Consider the following 19,584-nt stretch of genomic DNA (forward strand, 5'->3'; position numbering starts at 1 on the left):
TTTCTTTTCATGGATGTGAGTTTATCTGTAAAGTAAATGTCCTAGCTACCTAATAGCAAGACTTATTTATTTAAAATTTATAAGATATTGTGAAGTGTGTCTACCTCACCCCCCCCAAAAAAACCTCCTGTGATTCAGTGATTTAAACTCACACTATATGTGAAATTGCCTTTTAGCCCTGACTCTGGCAAACACTGGGCATGTCAAATCTTATAATCTTTGCCAATCTGTTAAAGGAAAAATAACATCCTGGCAGTACTTTTACAAATGTCTAGATCTATGATAGCTAACTTCAACTAACAGATTAAATTTAAAATTAAAAAAAAATTGTGAAAATTTGCTTTATAGGTTTTATCAGAAGATGGAGGTAAGTTGACCAGTTAATTGTTCCAGAAAAAAAAAAATCATTAATCAAGCTAACCTGGCTTCCATAAACTAGTGATGATAAAATCAATGCTAGATCTAAATAAATACTAAAAATGTGAGAAAAAAGAATATACATGTATGTGTAGCTGGGTCACCATGATGTATGGTAGAAAAAAATAATGTATTGGAGAAATAAAAACTAAAATATTTTAAAAAATAAAAATAAAATAAAATAAAATGCAACATGAACAGAAAAAAAATTTCCAACAACACTGTATCATTTGAAAATCATTATAAAAATTCTGTAAAGGAGGGTGGGTGGATATTATTTTTAACATCCAGATAAAATGAATCTTTGAACAGTGTTCTTTTTACTTTGTCATTATTATGATCTCCAGTATAAAAAACTTCAGTAATGAATCTTGAATCTCAAAGTGAGTTTTACTTCACCTTCTAAGCCTGTTTTTCCCTTTCTCCTAAGAGATACAATTTGCCCATTCTTTTCTCTCCATTCTAAACTACAGCACCCACCCTTTCCTTTCAGTTTGCAGCAAAGAACAAAATGCCCAGAATTGAAATGTCAAGTAATTTTTTCCTAACAAATATTTTTGTTACTATGTTAAATATACTCTCAAGTAGCAAGTTAAAAATAATTACAACAAAGGTTGGCTAGTTTGTTGTACCAATTTTGTTCATTCTCCTCTGACAGAAACTCAGCCATATATATCCTACCTGACCCTGAACTATCCCATCAAGGGACAAGCCTACCTTGGCAAATTGCAAAGCAGGCAAGGGTTGTCCACTTCCCTTCCCAACCCCCTTCCCTACCATACTGACCTCACGTTGTACCTCTTTCCTCCTTCCACCCTCCACTTAGCGGTGCTTAGCTTTATCCCAGTAATCTACACTGGAAGGGAGAGATCCGAACTTGTCTTAGTTCCCTATGTCTTCCAGGGTGTGGAGAGTACATATAAATGAAGAACATTCAGAGACTCAAAGAAGAGCTTCCCTAAAGGGGATAATTTAGAATACAGAGCAGGAGATGTATTTTCAGACATAGTATATATCCTAGGTGCTTCCTATGCCTACTCATATGGAGCATCTCTGGGTGTGTATAAATATGAAATTCCAGATGTAGTAGAATGGTAAGGAACCACTAGATGTCCTGGGGGAGGGTGTCAATATTTCTTTCAGTTTAATAGTTTGCTTGTATGTGAGTGTGTGTTTGGTTTTGTTTTTCTCATCCATACTTCCAGCTTTAGAATAGAAAGTTTTAAACCACATTCCAGCCTTGCTGGGTATGGGAATATTGCCAAACTCTGAGTGGTGCTAATTGAGGAAATAGCCCCCTCCTTCCTGCCCCCTTCTCCTACCAGATAAGAATCAACATGACTTAAGTATCTCAATAGTTTCTTATTTCGAAGTCTCTAATTTTTCAGTTGTTCTATGTAAGTTCCATTTTCAGTAATTAATATATTTGAAATAAAGGATATGAAATGAGGCAGAATTGTAATTATTTGTTGCCAATTTATGAACTTGAAAAATATGACATAGCTAGAAAAGGAAAATACATTTGAATAAGGAAAATGAGTTAGTTACATACATGGATATGGTTTTTGTTTGTGAGAAATGAGTTATGTATATGGGGTGAATTCCTGAGTGTGAATGTTATTGTAAAAAATAATAATTTAATAAAAATTCATTTATACAAACCAGAAAGGAAAGAGATTTATGTAGATAAACTTAAATTTATTTCTGCCTCATGCTGTAACTTTCTGTATTGAAAATGTGATTTTAGATTATAAAGCTCCAGCTATGCAGTAATTTCTTATCAGTTGTATAAAATAACCTTTGGACTGAATATTTTAAAATTGTTATATATTCTCTATACCAGATATGGTGCATAAAATTCTCCATGCTCTGTGTTAGGAAGGTAATGAATAATGTGACAGGGGGTCAAATCTTTTTCAATATGATTGGGAAAACTGTTTTTAAAATATTAAAAAGTTTCCCAGTGGTTGAAAAGTTTATGTCCAGAATCCTAGAAACAGGGTTGGTTGGTTCATTTGTCACTCACTAGAGTAGGACATAGAAATAGGAACTATATTTTTAAAAGGGAAGAGAAGGAAGAAAAGAAGGTTACATGGAAGGAAGGAAGGAAGGAAGGAAGGAAGGAAGGAAGGAAGGAAGGAAAATATTGATTGTTATTTTCCATTTTCAGCCTTTCCAGATGGACTTTTGGGGTTTATATTGTTATCATTTAAGTCAAGTGTCACTCCATCTCTGAGATAGCTCACCTCTCCCTGGCTAGTTTGGGGCCAAAGTAACAATGGAGGCAGAATGGGCAGTTCTACCCCATGCCTTGTTCATGGGGGCATCACACATGTACCATTTTTGATCTAATAGATTCTTATAGTTGAAAATGAATAAAATTCTGTAATGTAATGAACATACACTCAAATATGGGTGGTTCTTACACTCTGTTCTAGTGTTGACTTGGAACTCCTTTCAAAACATCATGGGTAAATTGCTACTAGGGGAAAGAAGCTGTGTATTTCCAATCCTTGAAGATGATGTAAGCCCTATTCCATAACATGAACACAGCTGATCAGTGCAGTTAATTCAGAAGAAAAAAAAATCAGACCAGTGAATATAGGTAAAATAACCAGGTGAAAAAAACCGAACTCTTCATGTTTCAACCAGAACTTTTGGCAGCAGGTTGATAAGGTCACACAGTAAGAGGGACACGACTGCATTACTGTCCTTAGGTGTGCACATGTCTTGCTGGTATCCTTAGGTGCACACACTGTTAACGTCCTCAGGTGCATGTGTGTGTCACTTTCTATTAAGTTGCATTCTCCAGAGACCCAAGGAAATGCTCATATGTTTCTGAATAACGAGCTTGTGCCAATGTTTAAAACCTTCAGATTTCATAAGAGCTTACACTTTGGCAAACTATTAAAAGGAGAAATGTCTCTGGTGTTTCTGTGATCTATCATCTTCTGTTGGAAAGGATGAATTACAGAGCATTCAGGGAAGAACCTCTGAAGCCCTTATTTGCTGTTTGTGTGGAAAAGTGCTTTTTTTCCATAGACCAATTTTCAAAAAGATTTTGTCTTGCAAAATCAGTACTTTTATGGAGCTATCAAGAGCAATAATACTGAATTGTCACATATTTTTGGACTGGTAGAGTTCTCTGCTCCTCCCAGGTCTGAAGCAGAAGGTCAATAAGAGCTACAGTCTTCTAAAATATTAGGATCAGTGTTATCTCTTACCAATATTAGGACTTCATTCAAGATTCAGTTTTAATTTAGTTTGGTTTTAAAAACTGTATTTCATGAGTATTTTGAAAACTCATCTACGCATTTTAGTTTTTACCTCTAGTTCCTAGTTAGAACTTACTGGAAAAAATAGAGCTGGTGTCATATACCAAAAACAATAATGATCTGTTATTTAAACCTCCAAGTCTTTCTTTTCCTCAATTGTGGGTCCACACTGCCTCAATTCAGTTCAACCAACATTTAATAAAATTGCAGTTTAACTCCTGACATGGTGAGATTTAACATGCTCATAAAATTCTTACTTGATGATCATGCTTGGCCTGGCCTTAGCTCCCCGCTAACCTCCCTACAGCTCCTTCACTTATCAAAATTTGTCTTCTCTGAAACAAATATTTTCTCCTGTTCCCCTGTAGCAGCCTTTTGATCTTGCGCTGAATTCTCTAAGTAAGCTGGTAAAAACAATATAATCAAAATTGATTTGATTGTAGCAAAGAAATTAAGACAACATTATCCTTGTCTCTGAATGCTTCTCCCTTTGTCTCCCTCATGCTCTTAGGAAAACTTCACTCCCAAGAATGGTGCTGTTAGCAAGCACTCAGAATGACCCTATTTATTCATCAAAGTATTTGAAATCATGGCAAAGTTTGTTCCTCCATATTTTATTAAACTCAATTAAGTAATGGGCTCCTTTGTCATCAGTCTTAACTTCATCTTCCATGGAAAACCCATTGCACTTACAGTTCATGAGATGCCAACCTTTCATTTCTTCGTGGGGCTGAAGGTAATTTGATTTATGCCTTGCTGTAGTTAAGATGCCCATGTCTTCAAGCATTTTTGACTTGGAGTTAGAGGCTAAGGTCAAGTTAACAATGGTAATCTGTCTCTCAGTAAGCAAACAATGAATCACCATTTGGATTTTAAGACCATGGTAAGCTTTGACTTGGCAGCTCAGTTCAAAGGTTGTCAGCAAAATGTATGAAAGTGGCCTGCATCTGGGACTTCTGATCGTAGATGTCAAGGATTTCCTAACAAGGCCACCAATGTAGTTGTGAATAATTGGTAAGAAGGAGAAGTGGTTAAAGAAGCATTAGTCCCATGCCCTGTTTAGGCTGGATTGATTTGATCTAGACTTAATAATATTAAAAGCTCTTCTAATCATTCCCAGGACACAAATGAAAATGCTTTCAAAATTATTAAGGAAGAATGTGACTTATTCAGGATAGTATTTAAGGAAAGAGTGATAACATGAAGTAGTTCCTCTCAGTCCCTTACTTTGAACCAAATAAACTACCATTAGAAAGGGAAAGAGCTTCATGAAGAATTGCAGTATTTTATTACTAATTGAATCAGAGTTTGTTTTGGAGAGTTGGCAGGTAAAGTAGCTGAAGTTGAGATGAACAATTCATAAAAGTTAGGGGCCAATTTCTTTCAAGTATCTCGTTGTTCTTATTCTTAAGGAATTCACACAAAGTGGTGGCTTTGAAATAAAGAAAACGCTAAGATCTAGTCAATTTTGAGGTTTTTTTTTTGAAATAAATTCAGTGCCTGCTGCATAGTACACATTGAATTAATACTTGCAAATTGAATGAATGAAGCCACAGTGGATGTTTATGAGTGAATGTATCTGTCTTCAAAATATTGGCATTAAGAAAGGGCATTTGTTTTCACAAGCCATGGCCTAAAAACAATGATTTTTATGATTTGAACTGACAATCTGCTTACTCTACTACGGTTATTTGATTTTATTGCATTATGCAAAATAACATTAACGGCTTTCTTTGTATTTTTTTTAATGCTTCATTTTTCAATAGTGATAAAAGAATAATAATATTGAGGATAGATGTCTCTTTGCCAAGTTAGGTTTCAAGCTGATCACTAATACAGAAGTTTCATTAGTATATGAGAATATCATTTGTTGACTTTCATTGACCTTAATACTGATACGAAGAAAATTTTCATTAAGGACTCATGTTATATGAATAGCAAATATTAACACTCTAGGATAATAGTGAGGAACAATTGCTTCTCTTCAGGTAGCAAATCTGAAAAAAGAAAACAATTGCTATTAGTTGTGCTTCTCTTGGATTCCATAAATTTATCTTGGGTATGCATTGAAGGGAGTACTAACACACTTGAGCTGAAGCAGAAACATTGGAGTTTTTGGGATTCCAAGGTTGCTTGCCTAACCTGTACCTGGTCTGCCCTTTTTCTCTAATCACCATATTGCTCATCATCCAGTCTGTGAGTTTTGAGCAGATAATATGGAAAGCTTCCATTACTCTTTCGAAGTAGAATTCTTGCATCCAGTATGATTGGTGCCACCCACTAACTCAGTGGATTGAATATGGGTATCCTTTCTCTATACTCCTCCTATCCTTCAAATTCTCTAGATTTTGATGAAAGCAATGATTGGTGACACAGCAGCTCAAACTTAGTATCTAATTGTTTCATAGAGAAGCAGAAAGTTATAGGATCTAATCTTACTTATCAGCTGCTATGGTTTTGAATGTAGCATAGTTGACTTATTATATATACACTCATGCCAAAGTAGAACGCACCAGAGTTCCATAATTGTAGGTGTTTTACTGACCGTTTTCATAATAAAAATTACTTAAAATACAGGAGTTCCCGTCGTGGCGCAGTGGTTAACGAATCCGATTAGGAACCATGAGGTTGCGGGTTCGATCCCTGCCCTTGCTCAGTGGGTTAACAATCCGGCATTGCTGTGAGCTGTGGTGTAGGTTGCAGACGCGGCTCGGATCCCGCGTTGCTGTGGCTCTGGCGTAGGCCGGTGGCTACAGCTCCGATTCAACCCCTGGCCTGGGAACCTCCATATGCTGCGGGAGCGGCCCAAGAAATAGCAACAGCAACAACAACAACAACAACAACAAAAAGACAAAAAGACAAAAAAAAAAAAAAAAAAAGAATGTATACATGTATGTGTGACTGGGTCACCTTGCTGTGCAGTAGAAAATTGACAGAACACTGTAAACCAACTATAATGGAAAAAATAAAGATCATTTTAAAAAAAAATTACTTAAAATACAAAATTAAGTAGAGCTATGAAAATGACAAAAAACAATATAGGCTTCAGAGAGGTGACTTTCTTAGAGTAACACTGGTCAGAACTGATAACTCCCAATGCTTAGTCCAGGTTTCCTCTCACTGTACTACCTGGTTCTGTGAAATGAGAGAAAAAAACATAGATCTTAGGTCCTGTCTTAAGGGCCCACAAACCAATAGGCTATGTTCCAATCCTCCTATTAGTGCAGTAACTCCTGGGAAGAAGTATAATATCATGTCTGAGAAAATGATAGTCATCAATACTGACTCAGCTTTGGATAAATGACATCACTTTAGTTTCTTCTATAAAGTGAACATAATAATAGATGTTCCCTCATGAGATTGTTTTGGTTATCAAATAAGATAATACAGGACTTAGAACAATCTGGCACATAGTGGGTATTCAGAAAATGTCAGCTCTTTAATCATGAGCCTTTGCCCAGGTCTCCAAGTCACTCATTTCTTATAACCTGCTATCTGCTCATTCTTACCTTCTCTGATTTATGCAAACCTTTTTCCTCTCTCCACTTAAATTCCCGCATTCAGAGTATCTAACTGGAGGTTAAAGTCTCCTAAGCACAATTTTAACCATGCTGCTTACATTTCTTTTAGTAGCTGAGTAAAACATAAAAGAAGTTTGAGAAATAGTCATGATTAATTAACCCTTGGTTTTCAGAGTAGATATATTTCTTCTGTGGGTATTACTATAATCCATTGCTATTAAATTGAAATGTTAAAGATCTAGAATTTTTATATATTGTTTGACTTTTATCTGGAGCACTGATGAAGAGGAGATGTTGTTGCTAGATATTTATTAGTACCGTCCGCACATCTGGAGGATGGCCCCTACCAGGTTCCACAAAAGGGGCAACAGCCAACATCAATGCCCTGGTGAGATAGCTTGATGACCATGGCATATAAGGTATCCATTGCAAAAGAAACATTATCACTTTAACTTCAACACTGAAACACTCCGAATGTTTTCTTTGGGGTTGTACTGTATATATGCATACACTCAGAAAACAAGCCTAAAAGAAAGGAACCAGGCAGAACTTGCTTTCTGGACCTATCCCAGCCCCATTGTCTTAGGTTCATTTCCTTTTTCTGATGCACATGCTGCTTTCCAGTCCTGAGACACTGTGCTACCCACACTCTGTAGCTCTTGTAATGCGCCTTCCCTGTCAGCCTCCCCTGTCCAGCCAATGCTCTAGTCTCCAGGGTAAACTGAAAAGGCCTGTTATAGAAAACATAAGGATGACTGCATGCTGATTTAGATTTACTTATTGGCTGTGGCCTTCTGAAGCCATTGTCTTAATATATTTTAGCCCATTTGTTACTGGAGTATGAGTATATTGGGCCATTTTGGGAGATGCCATATGGCAAATAACAAGCAAAAAATAAATAAATAAACCAATAAACAATGAAAGAAATATTTAGGAACAGAGAGAGCATTCCCTCCAATCACTTGTACAATCTGTCATCTGGTTCTATCCATTCCATCTCAAAGAAAATCTCTTGGTACAACCCTATATCCATCCTTTTCCAGATCTCCAATTCAGGTTCTTGTCCCTTGCTAAGATGCCTGCAATGGTCCCAACTGGGCTCCCACCCTCCAATCCAATACACACCCTTCCATCAGTCTGATCATGATGTTTCTATGGCAACTCGTGAGCACCAGATTAAGGCTTCAGTGTGATATTATAATGCTTCACTTTTAAGAACCAACGCAACTCTTCAACATCATTCTTGTTCCTAAACTTTGTTCTCTAGTCACGAAGCAACTGTATCTATCACTTTCAATAAAAGACTTTACTGAAGTTCCCTGGTGATGCAGTGGGTTAAAGATTTGGCATTGTCACTGCTGTGGCTCAGGTCATTGCTGTGGTGTGAGTTCAATCCCTGGTGTAGGAACTTCCACATTCTATGGGGGAGGCCACCAAAAAAAAAAAAAAAAAAAAAAAAAAAAGACTTTACTCATTCATTCTCTTCCTTTCTGACTGATGCATTTCTACTCTTCCAGATGCATTTCTAATGCTACCTCTCTGAGGACACCATGATTCCCTCATGATCAGGTTAACTATTCTTTTCTTTTAGAGTCCTTAGCCTTTTTTTAAAAAAATGTGTCTCTATTCATAGCACTTGTCAGAATGTTCTGTATCAATTTTTCAAACATCTTCCTGAATCAGTCTCCTAGATTCTTAAAAACAGATAATAGTCTTACTCAATTTCATATTTTCAGTACCAAGCATAGGACTCTGTGAATCATGTAGATGTTGAATAATGGTTTGATAAGCAGATGAATGTATAAACATGCCAGACAGGGAGCCAGTGTTCTGTCTTTGCATAGGATCAGCCTTGCACACAGTAATGCATACTGGACTGGAGAAGCATTCTTTCCTTCTTTTTGCTTTCCTTCACCAAATATTTATCGAGCTACTTCTGTGTTCTAGGGTCTATGTGAAGTGTCAGGCACACAGGCATGTTAAAAATAGTAAAACATTCCCTCTTCACTAGAGGTACTCTCAGTTTTAATATGAAGGAAAAACAGTAAGGTAATAATATGATTTGGGTATCAGTTACATAAAAGGACCCCCTTCATGTTTGTAACTGGACTGTGGAAATATCTTCTACCCTCTCAGGGCCAACATTTGAGATGAAACTTGAGTGCATGTGGACACCCCTGTATTGTGCCCTGACACCTCAGCATGTGCAAAAAGTCTAGGTATAACTTCCTCTAAGTGTCTCAATAGTTTCTGGAGAATGGTGTCTGCTGGGGAGAAAGAAAAGTTCATTGATCTGAGTCAGGACCCCTGGAGTCAGGACCCCTGGACTAGTTTTAGCTTTGCTACAAATTATCTGTGACCTTGGACAAATGGTTCAATCTATTGGATACCTTATCTGTACATTGGGGGTGTTGGTCCACACTCTAGATGTATGGATTTTAATCAGGAGCATATCATAGGATTTTTTTTTTTTTAAATGGCCACATCCACAGTATATGGAAGTTTCTGGGCCAGGGATTGAATCCAAGCCACAGCTGTAACACTACAGCTGCAGCAATGTTGGGTCCTTTCACCTGCTGGGCTGACTGGGGATCAAATTCTTTCTTCTTTTTTTTTATTATTTTATTTATTTTACTTTTTATTTATTTTTTCCCACTGTACAGCAAGGGGATCAAGTTATCTTTAGAATTCTTTCTTCTGCAGTCACCCGAGCCACTGCAATCAGATTCTTAACCTACTGCACCACATTAGGAACTCCTTATCATAGGGTTTTAAAAACATGTATATATACTCAGACCCTACCAGATAGTCATTGAATTAAAATTAAATCTCTGAAGCTAAGGTCAGACCATGTGTATTCAGGAAAAACAAACGAACATGCAAACAAAAACCACCTATGACTCTGAGAGGCTCTGACTGAGCTATATCTGCTTTTGATGATATCTGAATATCTGAAGTCTCTGGGCCTCTGGCAGTTCCCCACCCTGACTGGAACACGGAGACTCTAGGCCCACTCCAGTCTTTCTCCCTTAATAGGCTATGAGAACTAGGAACATTGTTTCAAGAAACAATCAGATCTGTAGCTGACATCATAGGTCTTCCTGAAAGAGAGGAAAGAGATGCAGAACAGAGATAAGACCAAAAAAATCCCCAGATACTTGTGGGATGCTGGTAATCACAGCTGGTGCTACAGTTATCTGCAGCTTCTTGAACTTTAAGATGGACCTAGTCAACCTGATGCCCTCACTCCCATATATTTGTTCTCTGACTGAGGCACAAAGATCCGAGTGAGCTAATGCATCAACCTATGAAAAATGAACAATTAAAACAATGAAGTTGTCAGTTCTTTTACTAGATTGCAAATAAATAACCTACCTGTCAGGCTGGCTGCTCTGCTGGACCATTAGTTTAATACAAAGACATTCTAAAGAACGGGTAGATGACAGCTGATCTATCACCAAGCCTTTGATAAAGACTTGAGCAAAATATGCTGTCATAAACCACCTAAGGTCAATCTCAATTTGTGAGAAGTAAAGTATTAGATGAAATTTGAATACACCTCTCTGCCCATCATGAAGGCTATAGAGGCTTTTTTAAAAAAAACTGATGAGATGGTTTTGACAGTCTAAAACACTTGTCTGCTCATGCTTATTTAGCTTGTCAGGGACACTATGCTATTGCAGATGGCCTTGGAGTTTGTAACTGTCACAGCAATCCTGGGAACATACAATGTTTCTTCTTGCCAGGCTATACAGGGTCTTCTCACAAGAAGTTACACTCTGCAATATCAAATAGTAAGACAGTCATGGATTTCCAAACAGAAAGTCAGTTCATTGCATTTTCTTATATGTACGGTTTGAATTCTATATGCCATCTCAGAAAATGTTTGTCAGCCAGATAGATCGCTCATGGAAAATAAGGCAGTCGACAAGACAAATAGAGACAAATTCATGGCATTCTCCTAGTTGATATCTCATTTATCTTTAACTTTTAGTGGGAAAAGTAAAGATATGAATGACCTCTCAGAAGTCACTTTGAAGAAGATAATTCTTATTTCTTGGAAGCAAAAGTATTATTAGAAAGTTTACCCTATAGTAAAGAGATAAGTGAGAGGTAGTGCTTATGGGTTTTTCAAGGTTAGTCAACTTGTCTCTAATTGTCTGTCTTGACTTGAATTTAGCAAATCTGACATCTCAGTTTTTAATAAAAATCATTCAAATGGCTGGGAAGCCAACAAATCAAAAATACAGCATTTCCCCTTCCATAATCTTTTGGGCATTTACTTCTATTCAGGTTATATCTTTGTGGTCAAAGTGATGTAACTTCTACCTAAAATAAAAATAGTCACTGTCAACTCATTCGTATTTGGTTAATATAAAGGGTGAAATCTAGCTGTAATATGGAGAAACAGCTTAAATCTACACAGAAGCCACCCATAGAAGGTTTGTGGTCCTCTGGTTGCCCGGAATACTTCAACTAGAAAGAGGCATCAACTATATTACTTCAAACTGGTTTGACCAGTTCTTCCAGGGGCCCAGGTGGCTAATTAGTAAACAAGGTGAACAAGAAATTTTCAATATAAAACTCCCAGGTTTTCCTACCCACTAGGTTAAACTACAACTTGGCTTATTGTCCAACTTTATAATCTCTTCAATATTACATAGAATGAGCGCCCTTCTCACTTTCTGAGAAGGAATCCATGAGAGAGTTGGGAAAAGTTCAGGGCTCATTCTAAGGCCATCTTGGTGTTGTTCCTGTTTCCACTTTTTAACCATGCCATTTGGGCAAATGGTTTAATATCTGTTTATCTTATTATGTGCACAGTAACACCTGCTTAAAGGTGACCTTATACATAAAAAAATGATGGAGGATAATGTGAGAAAAAGACTGTGTATATGTATGTGTGACTGGGTCACTTTGCTGTACAGTAGAAAATTGACAGAACACTGTAAACCAGCCACAATGAAAAAAATAAAAATCATTAATAAAAAACACTGTTATATAGATGGGGAGACCCTAAAGTTGATCTCTTAAAATAGAAAAATAATTCATTGCATGGAGCACTAAGGAAAGCAGGCAGAACACAATATAGAAAATTCCACTGTGATCTGCATTTAGTCTTTTATTTCTCTCAGGTTAAGCACTTGAGAGCTCTCTTTTTCTGAATCTTAGTGTAGTTGTATCTGTGCATTTAGGCCATACCCCACGTTCTTTCGGAGTTCTGACTTCCTCCCAAGAATCCCAAGTTATTCTCAGATGAGTATATTAAAACCTGTCCATGGTTCCATTAAGTAAAAAAAAAATAAAAATAAAAATAAAAAAAAATTGATGGTAGTTTTAATACTTTTTATACTATATGGTTTTAAATTATTTGTATTGATTTCTATAAAGACTTGTGCTTCAGGCTATTAAGAACATAACTCTATATAATAACATGGTCTCTAAGGATAAATCAGAAGCTACTTAAAATATTTGGAAATACAAAGATTGTGGCAGGCTGAATAATAGACCCTCAAAGATGTGCACGTCCTAATTTTTGGAATTTGTTAATATGTTATTTTACTTGGCAAATGGAACTTTGTCGGTGTGATTTAGTTAAGGATTTTGAGATGTAGGGCTTTCTCTGGATTACCTGCTAACAAAAACATTCTTATAGGAATTCCTGTTATGGCGCAGTGGAAACAAATCCTACTAGTATTCATGAGGATGCGGGTTTGACCCCTGGCCTTGCTCAGTGGGTTAAGGATCAGACATTGCTGTGGCTGTGGTGTAGGTCACAGATGTGGCTCGGATCCCACATTGCCATGGCTGTGGTGTAGCCCTGTGACCACAGCTCCAATTGAACCCCTAGCCTGGGAACCTCCATATGCTGTGGGTGCAGCACTAAAAAAACAAACAAAAAAAGTTCCTATAAGAGTGAGACAGTGGATAAGAGTAGAAAGAAGCAGCTAAATTTCTGGCTTAGAAGATGGAGAAAGTGGCTGCAAGCCAAGGAATACAGATGGGTTCTAGGAGCTAGAAGAGTTAAGGAAATAGATCCTCTCCTCAGGTCTCCAGAAGGAGCACAGCCCTGCCAAACTCTGATTTTATGATATTAGCACCATGCTCTAACCAACTGAGCTAACCGGCTACTGTGAGATAATATATTTATGTTTTTTAAAGCCATTAAATTTGTGATAATGTGTTACAGCAGCCGTAGGAAACTAACACAGAAGTATTTATATTAGTGTAAGCCTTACCTCTGTCTAACATATATACATACCTACCATTACCAACATGCTATTTAGCAATTGTATCAGTAACGCATACGTACCTGAGTCTTCCCCTCTTAAATGTTGTCTCCTCCCTAATCTTTTTTCCCTTTTGCACTACTTATACAGATCTGTTAAATGATGATCTCAAAGAGAAGATGCAGAATAAAACACATCCCATCATGTGACTGCCAATCCGAATTGGGTTCCTGATGTTATTCTCTCTCATAGCACTCTACTCTCTTATTACATTTTTAAACTAGATATTTGTTTATTTATTTTTTGCATTTTCCTTTTTTAGGGCTGCTTGGGAGCATATGGAAGTTCCCTGGCCAGGGATCCAATTGGAGCTTCAGTTGCTGGCCTGCACCACAGCCACAGCAACGCTGGGTCCAAGTTGGTCTTTGACCTACATGACAACACTAGATCCTTAACCTACTGAGCATGGCCAGGGATTGAACCCCCATCCTCATGGATACTAGTCAGATTTGTTACCACTGAGCCACAATGGGAACTTCAAAATTAGATATTTATATAAATGTTTACTTTATTATGTTCATCTTTCTACTGTTGCAGGCTTGATGGGTTCAAGAACCATGTTTGGTTTTGCTCACTGTTGTAAACCTGACACATAGTAGGTATCTGGGAAATATTTCTTGGTTGATTGAGAACATTCCAAAATTCTGCACATTTTATAAGATGGATTGAAAGCACTCCCTATAATGCAGTCCATCTGGGACCATGAGGAGGGTTTTGTATTAACTTTGCTTCCCTCTGAAGTCTTAGTCAAAGTCATCATTATTTAGCCAGATGAAAATTGATGGATATTTTTCATTATCTGTATATAATCTAAGAAGTACTATAGTATTTCTCAAAAATTCTCTTTAATAACATTAAGAATGGTTTTTCTTGCTTTTATTTCCATTTTCACTTTACTGTTTTTCAATGTAAATTGCAAATTACTTCAAAGACACGTAAACATCCTTTTAAGAACTGACTTTGAGAACTTCAAGAGATCAATTTTTCGTCATAATTATTTATATCTTCTGCAATTTTGATTCCACTGAAGTTCAAGAATCAAAGCTAAGGACATGCCTGAGCTCTTCTTGGGATGGAGAAGTGATCAACATTTGTGAATGTTTTTGTGAAGCATCAAAACATGACCCAGTTAATAAGAATATGGATAAATATATATGTTTTAGTAATTTCATGCCATGTGATTGCTATGCTTATTTTTAGAAAATATTTTTCCTAAAAGCAGATATATATAAAGATGATCTTTAAGTATTAGATATTTTCCCCATATTATTCTGAATGTGTATATGGTTTTTGCCCACATACAGTTGAAATAGTTGATTCTGCTTCTGCATACAAAGGTTTCAATTAGTACAAGTTTTACTGAGGTTTTATAAGATTTCCTTATGTTACTGCTAGGTTACTGCTCATAACACTCTGTGAGATAGTCTTTTATTAGTCCCATTGTAAGAAGAGGAAATTGAGGGTCTGAGAGCTTAAATAACTATTTGAAGCGAGAGACAAGGTCTATAGCTATGCTGAGCCCACCTGACCCAAAGGTCTTCTAGACCAGACAACCTTCAGTGGACCTTGCAGGCCAGAATGTTATTCATGAGTTCTCTCTCTCTCTCTCTCTCAGTGCATAAACAGTTTAAACTAATTTTCTCTATGAAACACTTTTAAAACCCAGAGGCTCATGATTATTTTAAATTGTCAATTAATAGCTAAATTCTATATCTTAATAAAATATTTAAAAACACTGCAAATATTGGACTTCATATCTCAGTTTGAGTTTCAAGTTCTAGCTGAGAAACTCTGCACTGCTCCAAATACATACCATGATAGATAATTCATAAAGAGAGCACTTAAAAGTCATAGTGGCATTAAAACAAGATAAACACCTCAATGGACCAGAAGTGGATCATAACACAAAGAGTAATGTGAGAGGCACTGAAGCTATAGACCTTTTGGAGTTTGGGTTGTTTATGCTAGGGATACGAAAACCAATATTGCAGATCACTTGGAATATCACTTCCCTCAAAGCCTATGTCAATGGGCCCCATACCTCAGGATGGGAGATGGCTAAGTAGGTGGGGATACTAGAACTTATTACACAAACTCTACTGTGTTCAGCATGGCCACTCTGACTCCTTGCTGTTATTACTCTCCTCAGAGCACAGGGTTTTGTGGCCATATTTGCTGTGGGAAGATCAAGCTTTATGCTCAGGTGGCAAAAAATATTCTTCCCAGTGATGGGAAAGATGTGTGGTAACTGCTGTTCTTGGTTTCTGGTTACCAGAAGGCTTTGATGACGCGTACTTTGATTCTTTTTCTTGTTTGTGAGTCTTTCATTAGTGAGCACCTTTCATCATGTTACAGTGAAATGTACGTGATGCGCTCATGTGTGTACTGACGATGATGTGAAGGAAGGAAGACTCTCACAAACATCCATCCCTGGCCACCTCTGAAGTGCTGTGATCAATTCTTTTGGCTTAGCCACTTTTTAACAAACAAAGTTAATAAACATTTTAGGCAGTAAAACCAGATGTGCTTTTTGGCATAACTGGCAAGCTCAGGGTAAGTGCTTTACAGATATGTATTTGAACCATCCATGATTCTTAGATAAAAGAATGTCTAGACCCACAGCAGACTACATAAACAGCTGTTCAGATGCTGAATCAGATTCTACCTAAAACTTTCTTATTTGTACATATCCCAGCTAAGAAAGGAAGAAAAAAAATCCTCATTTTTATTGGGGGCAGTAATAACCCTATGTTTCCTTGGTCTTTGTTTTTAATACTAAGCAAGTAACCAATGGCTTTAAAGTTATAATTTCTACCATTGTTGTCATTTTTACCTCAAGAAAACTGGAAGATGAAATGTTTTTAGGGCTAGTGGATGCTAATAAAACAAGTAATGCCACAGTCACACAGGGCAGCCAACAAAACACATGAATGCAGCACACAAGACCGTCAGCTTCTCTAGTGTGAGGTCTTTTTAAAAGGTTTGGTCTTTCATGATGCCAGATCCCCTGAGGTGATAAATTAAAAGGTTGATCCAGAAATCATTATTCAACTTTAGGTCTGCAACAATCTAAATTGTCTGATTTTTTTTTTTCTGAACTTGTCTGAATTGTCATCAGACACAACCATGAAACTCAAAATGTCTCCTTGACTCTGTTTTGTAAGCTGAGAAATACCCAGAAAACCTTTCTGTTTTCCCTAGCAAAATGGCGTGATATTATTTAGAAGTCGGAGGGAAAGCTTTTAGTGCTCGGCCTGTAAAAAGAAAACAGAACAACCAGCAGAGTAGCTGACAAGTGACACAAATACAGTACATGCTAATGCACAGAGAGAAACAACCTTGAGAATTTAAACCGGCTGCACCAGAAAAAAAAATATCTTTATCCAGATATGTGGTCCCTCCTGAATTATACTATTATTTTAGTTGATTTTACCTGACATCACCCTATGATTTTCTTCAGTGACAAGAAAATTGCAGCCGGCCCTTGACAGTCGGTCACAAATTGACTGAACAAAACAAAATCAAACAGTGAAGTAATCCCCAAGTAAATTTAATGAAACCTAAATCCCAAAGGGCAGCACACTTCTGTAGGCAATGGTCTTATTTAATAAATTTTTCCCTGCTTTCACTTTTAGAGCTATATTTACACAGACAAATTTAATTCATTGGGTTTACATTTCCTCTTTCCTTTAGTTTGTCCACCAGGCACATATGGGAAGGACTGTAAACAGGTCTGTCAGTGTTCAGCTGAGAATGAAGAGTGTCACCCAGTCACAGGGAGATGTACCTGTCTGCCTGGCTACCATGGAAACCGCTGTCATCTCCGTAAGTGTGTTCTATGCTTTAGTTGTAATTTACTGAGGAGACACTGATAGGATAGGTCATCGCTCAGATCGTAAAGGGCAAATGTTAATTCAGGCTTCTAATTCATAGCAAATCCTGTGGGAATTTTTATTGGAATGGTTGAAAATGTACCTTCTTGTACAACTTGCTCTCCTACTTTGCTTTTTCTATTCAAAATAATCTCCCCCCCAAAAAAATAAATAAATAAAGAGAAAGAAATAAGCAAAGATGAACCAATTATTAGAAATCACTAGACAGCAATGACAACATACCTAAAGTGATTCATAAAGTAAGTTAGTTCCAGGATCTGCTTAGGAACAATTAAATTAAAGAAATTGTTATTCTGGAATGAAAGTAGTGACTGGTTTAGATGACAAAATGCCAGTTGGCTTATTGTCATGTAATAAAAAAGAACGGTCCCTAGACCAAACACCTTCTATTGATTTGTTAGGACATTTTAACATCGAAATGGTTATAGGAGAACACATGATAAAAAGTCCCAAGGAGCATGTTAAAATGTTCAGTCAGCTACTTAATTTTTAAGCTCGTAATTATTTATAATGTACTTTTTATAGGTTTAGGAATCAAATGATTTGGCCTCAGTTTCATTTTTCCCCCAACTTGGCTGTTGCTAGTCTTTCCCCTCTTCATTCCTGTAGCAGTTTTTTTTTCCTACTCGCCTTTCCTAATTCTGCAAGTATAGGGATGATTTGGGGAATCTTCCCAGAAAAAAAGCCCACCCATAAAACACAGACTCATGGTAAACCTATTGGCTTTCATTTTCCACAAGCCATAGAATGTATCTTTCGAATACCCCTTCTCACATTTGTCCTAATTTTGAACATTAGCAGCTAAAAACACAATTAAGAGTGTATGAAAATGGTTTCATACACTCATAGAACCCATAACCATTGCATATTCCAACTGAAAACGAAGAACTAAAATACAAAATTAGTAAAGTTTCAGTTATTATTATTTTTGGTCATGGCAAATTTCAAGCATGTTTTGGAAATAAGGAGTTATTTCCTCACATTTGATGCTGTCACATTTCTCAGGAAGAATTTCTTCTTGATATCAAGGATATTTCACCTGAATAAGATACAAGTAAGTTACATAAAGCTGCTAGTACTTCCATTTCAGAAGGCCAGCCACCTTGGGTCAAAGGAGGGGGAGCTTCACCTTGTAAAAGCAAGGCTGGGGCAGGGAGCCACTCCCTGACTAGTCAAATTGGCTTAGTTCCAGGGAACACGTGGTTGGAAGTTGCTGCAAGGTTTCCTTGGCAACAGCCACTGTAATTACAGGACGATGAAAAAGGTTCAAGAAAATATCCATAAAAGGTGTAGCTGGCTCAAAAGCAGAAGTTTCAGCAGCCAAAAACAACTGAACTTTCATGTTCTCAAGGTCAGAGTGGAGAATCAAACTTTTCTCTCGGCAGAGGTCAGAGGAAGCAGGTTTGCAGTAGGAATCTCACTACTTGTCCACAATTTGTCAGTCCCCATCTACGTAAAGCATGCAAGGAAAAGCAAACAAGCTGGAGTGTAAACTCATCATGTTGTGTATTTTATGACCAATGAAATTGAAAAGTGACTACAGACCCTAGAAATCTTTTGTTTCTCCAACATGCAATAGCATTTATTAGAGCTCTCTTTGAGAGAATTTAAGGCATGGGAGCCCTCTAAAACCATAAGCGGTTCTATTCACAATATCCATAAGAACACCCTTATACTTGGTTTAGGATGCTTTGAGAAACATGGGACACACAATAGCTCACCTGTGCTGGGAGGAAAGTGTCAAGATGTTAATAGAAGCTTGGCTTTAGTGCTGTTGCTCATAGCAATAAAAATTCAGACAGACCAAATCTTAGTATCTTTAAGAATAAAATGAACCTGTATAACAATGGCTTGTGTATGTGTGTTCAGTAACCTGATCAAATGCTACTAGGAAAACGCTGAAAAACAGATTCATGGTTTTCGTTTGCTTCAGAGCTAAGTGTCTTAAGATACAGTCACAACCTTGCTTGTTCTAAGTTTCTAATAAAACTCCCAAATATCACTTACATCATCATGGTATACAATAGATTTGAACATTTAAACAAATCAAAACTGTGAATTCATTTCCAAGCTTCTTCCTAGTTTTATCTCCTTCATGTAGAGGAAATGGTGCAAGGATGGGAGAAAATAGTCATCTAATGGGAAAAAACCTTAAGTATCCCTTGCGAAAGGAATGAAATTTCCTGGG

At 37.0% G+C, this 19,584-nt stretch overlaps 1 protein-coding gene across 1 annotated transcript in view; it reads left to right on the forward strand.

Annotated features, from left to right (window-relative positions):
• Nucleotides 1-19,584, forward strand: part of LOC100153543 (multiple epidermal growth factor-like domains protein 6) — a 580,873-nt gene that overhangs the window by 532,841 nt on the left and 28,448 nt on the right. The window contains exon 19 of the mRNA XM_021069816.1: nucleotides 17,197-17,328. Coding sequence (XP_020925475.1) covers nucleotides 17,197-17,328 — 132 coding nt within the window. The remainder of the gene's footprint in view (nucleotides 1-17,196; nucleotides 17,329-19,584) is intronic.

This window comes from Sus scrofa, chromosome 13 (genome assembly GCF_000003025.6).
Source record: "Sus scrofa isolate TJ Tabasco breed Duroc chromosome 13, Sscrofa11.1, whole genome shotgun sequence".
Taxonomy (NCBI): Eukaryota; Metazoa; Chordata; class Mammalia; order Artiodactyla; family Suidae; genus Sus; species Sus scrofa.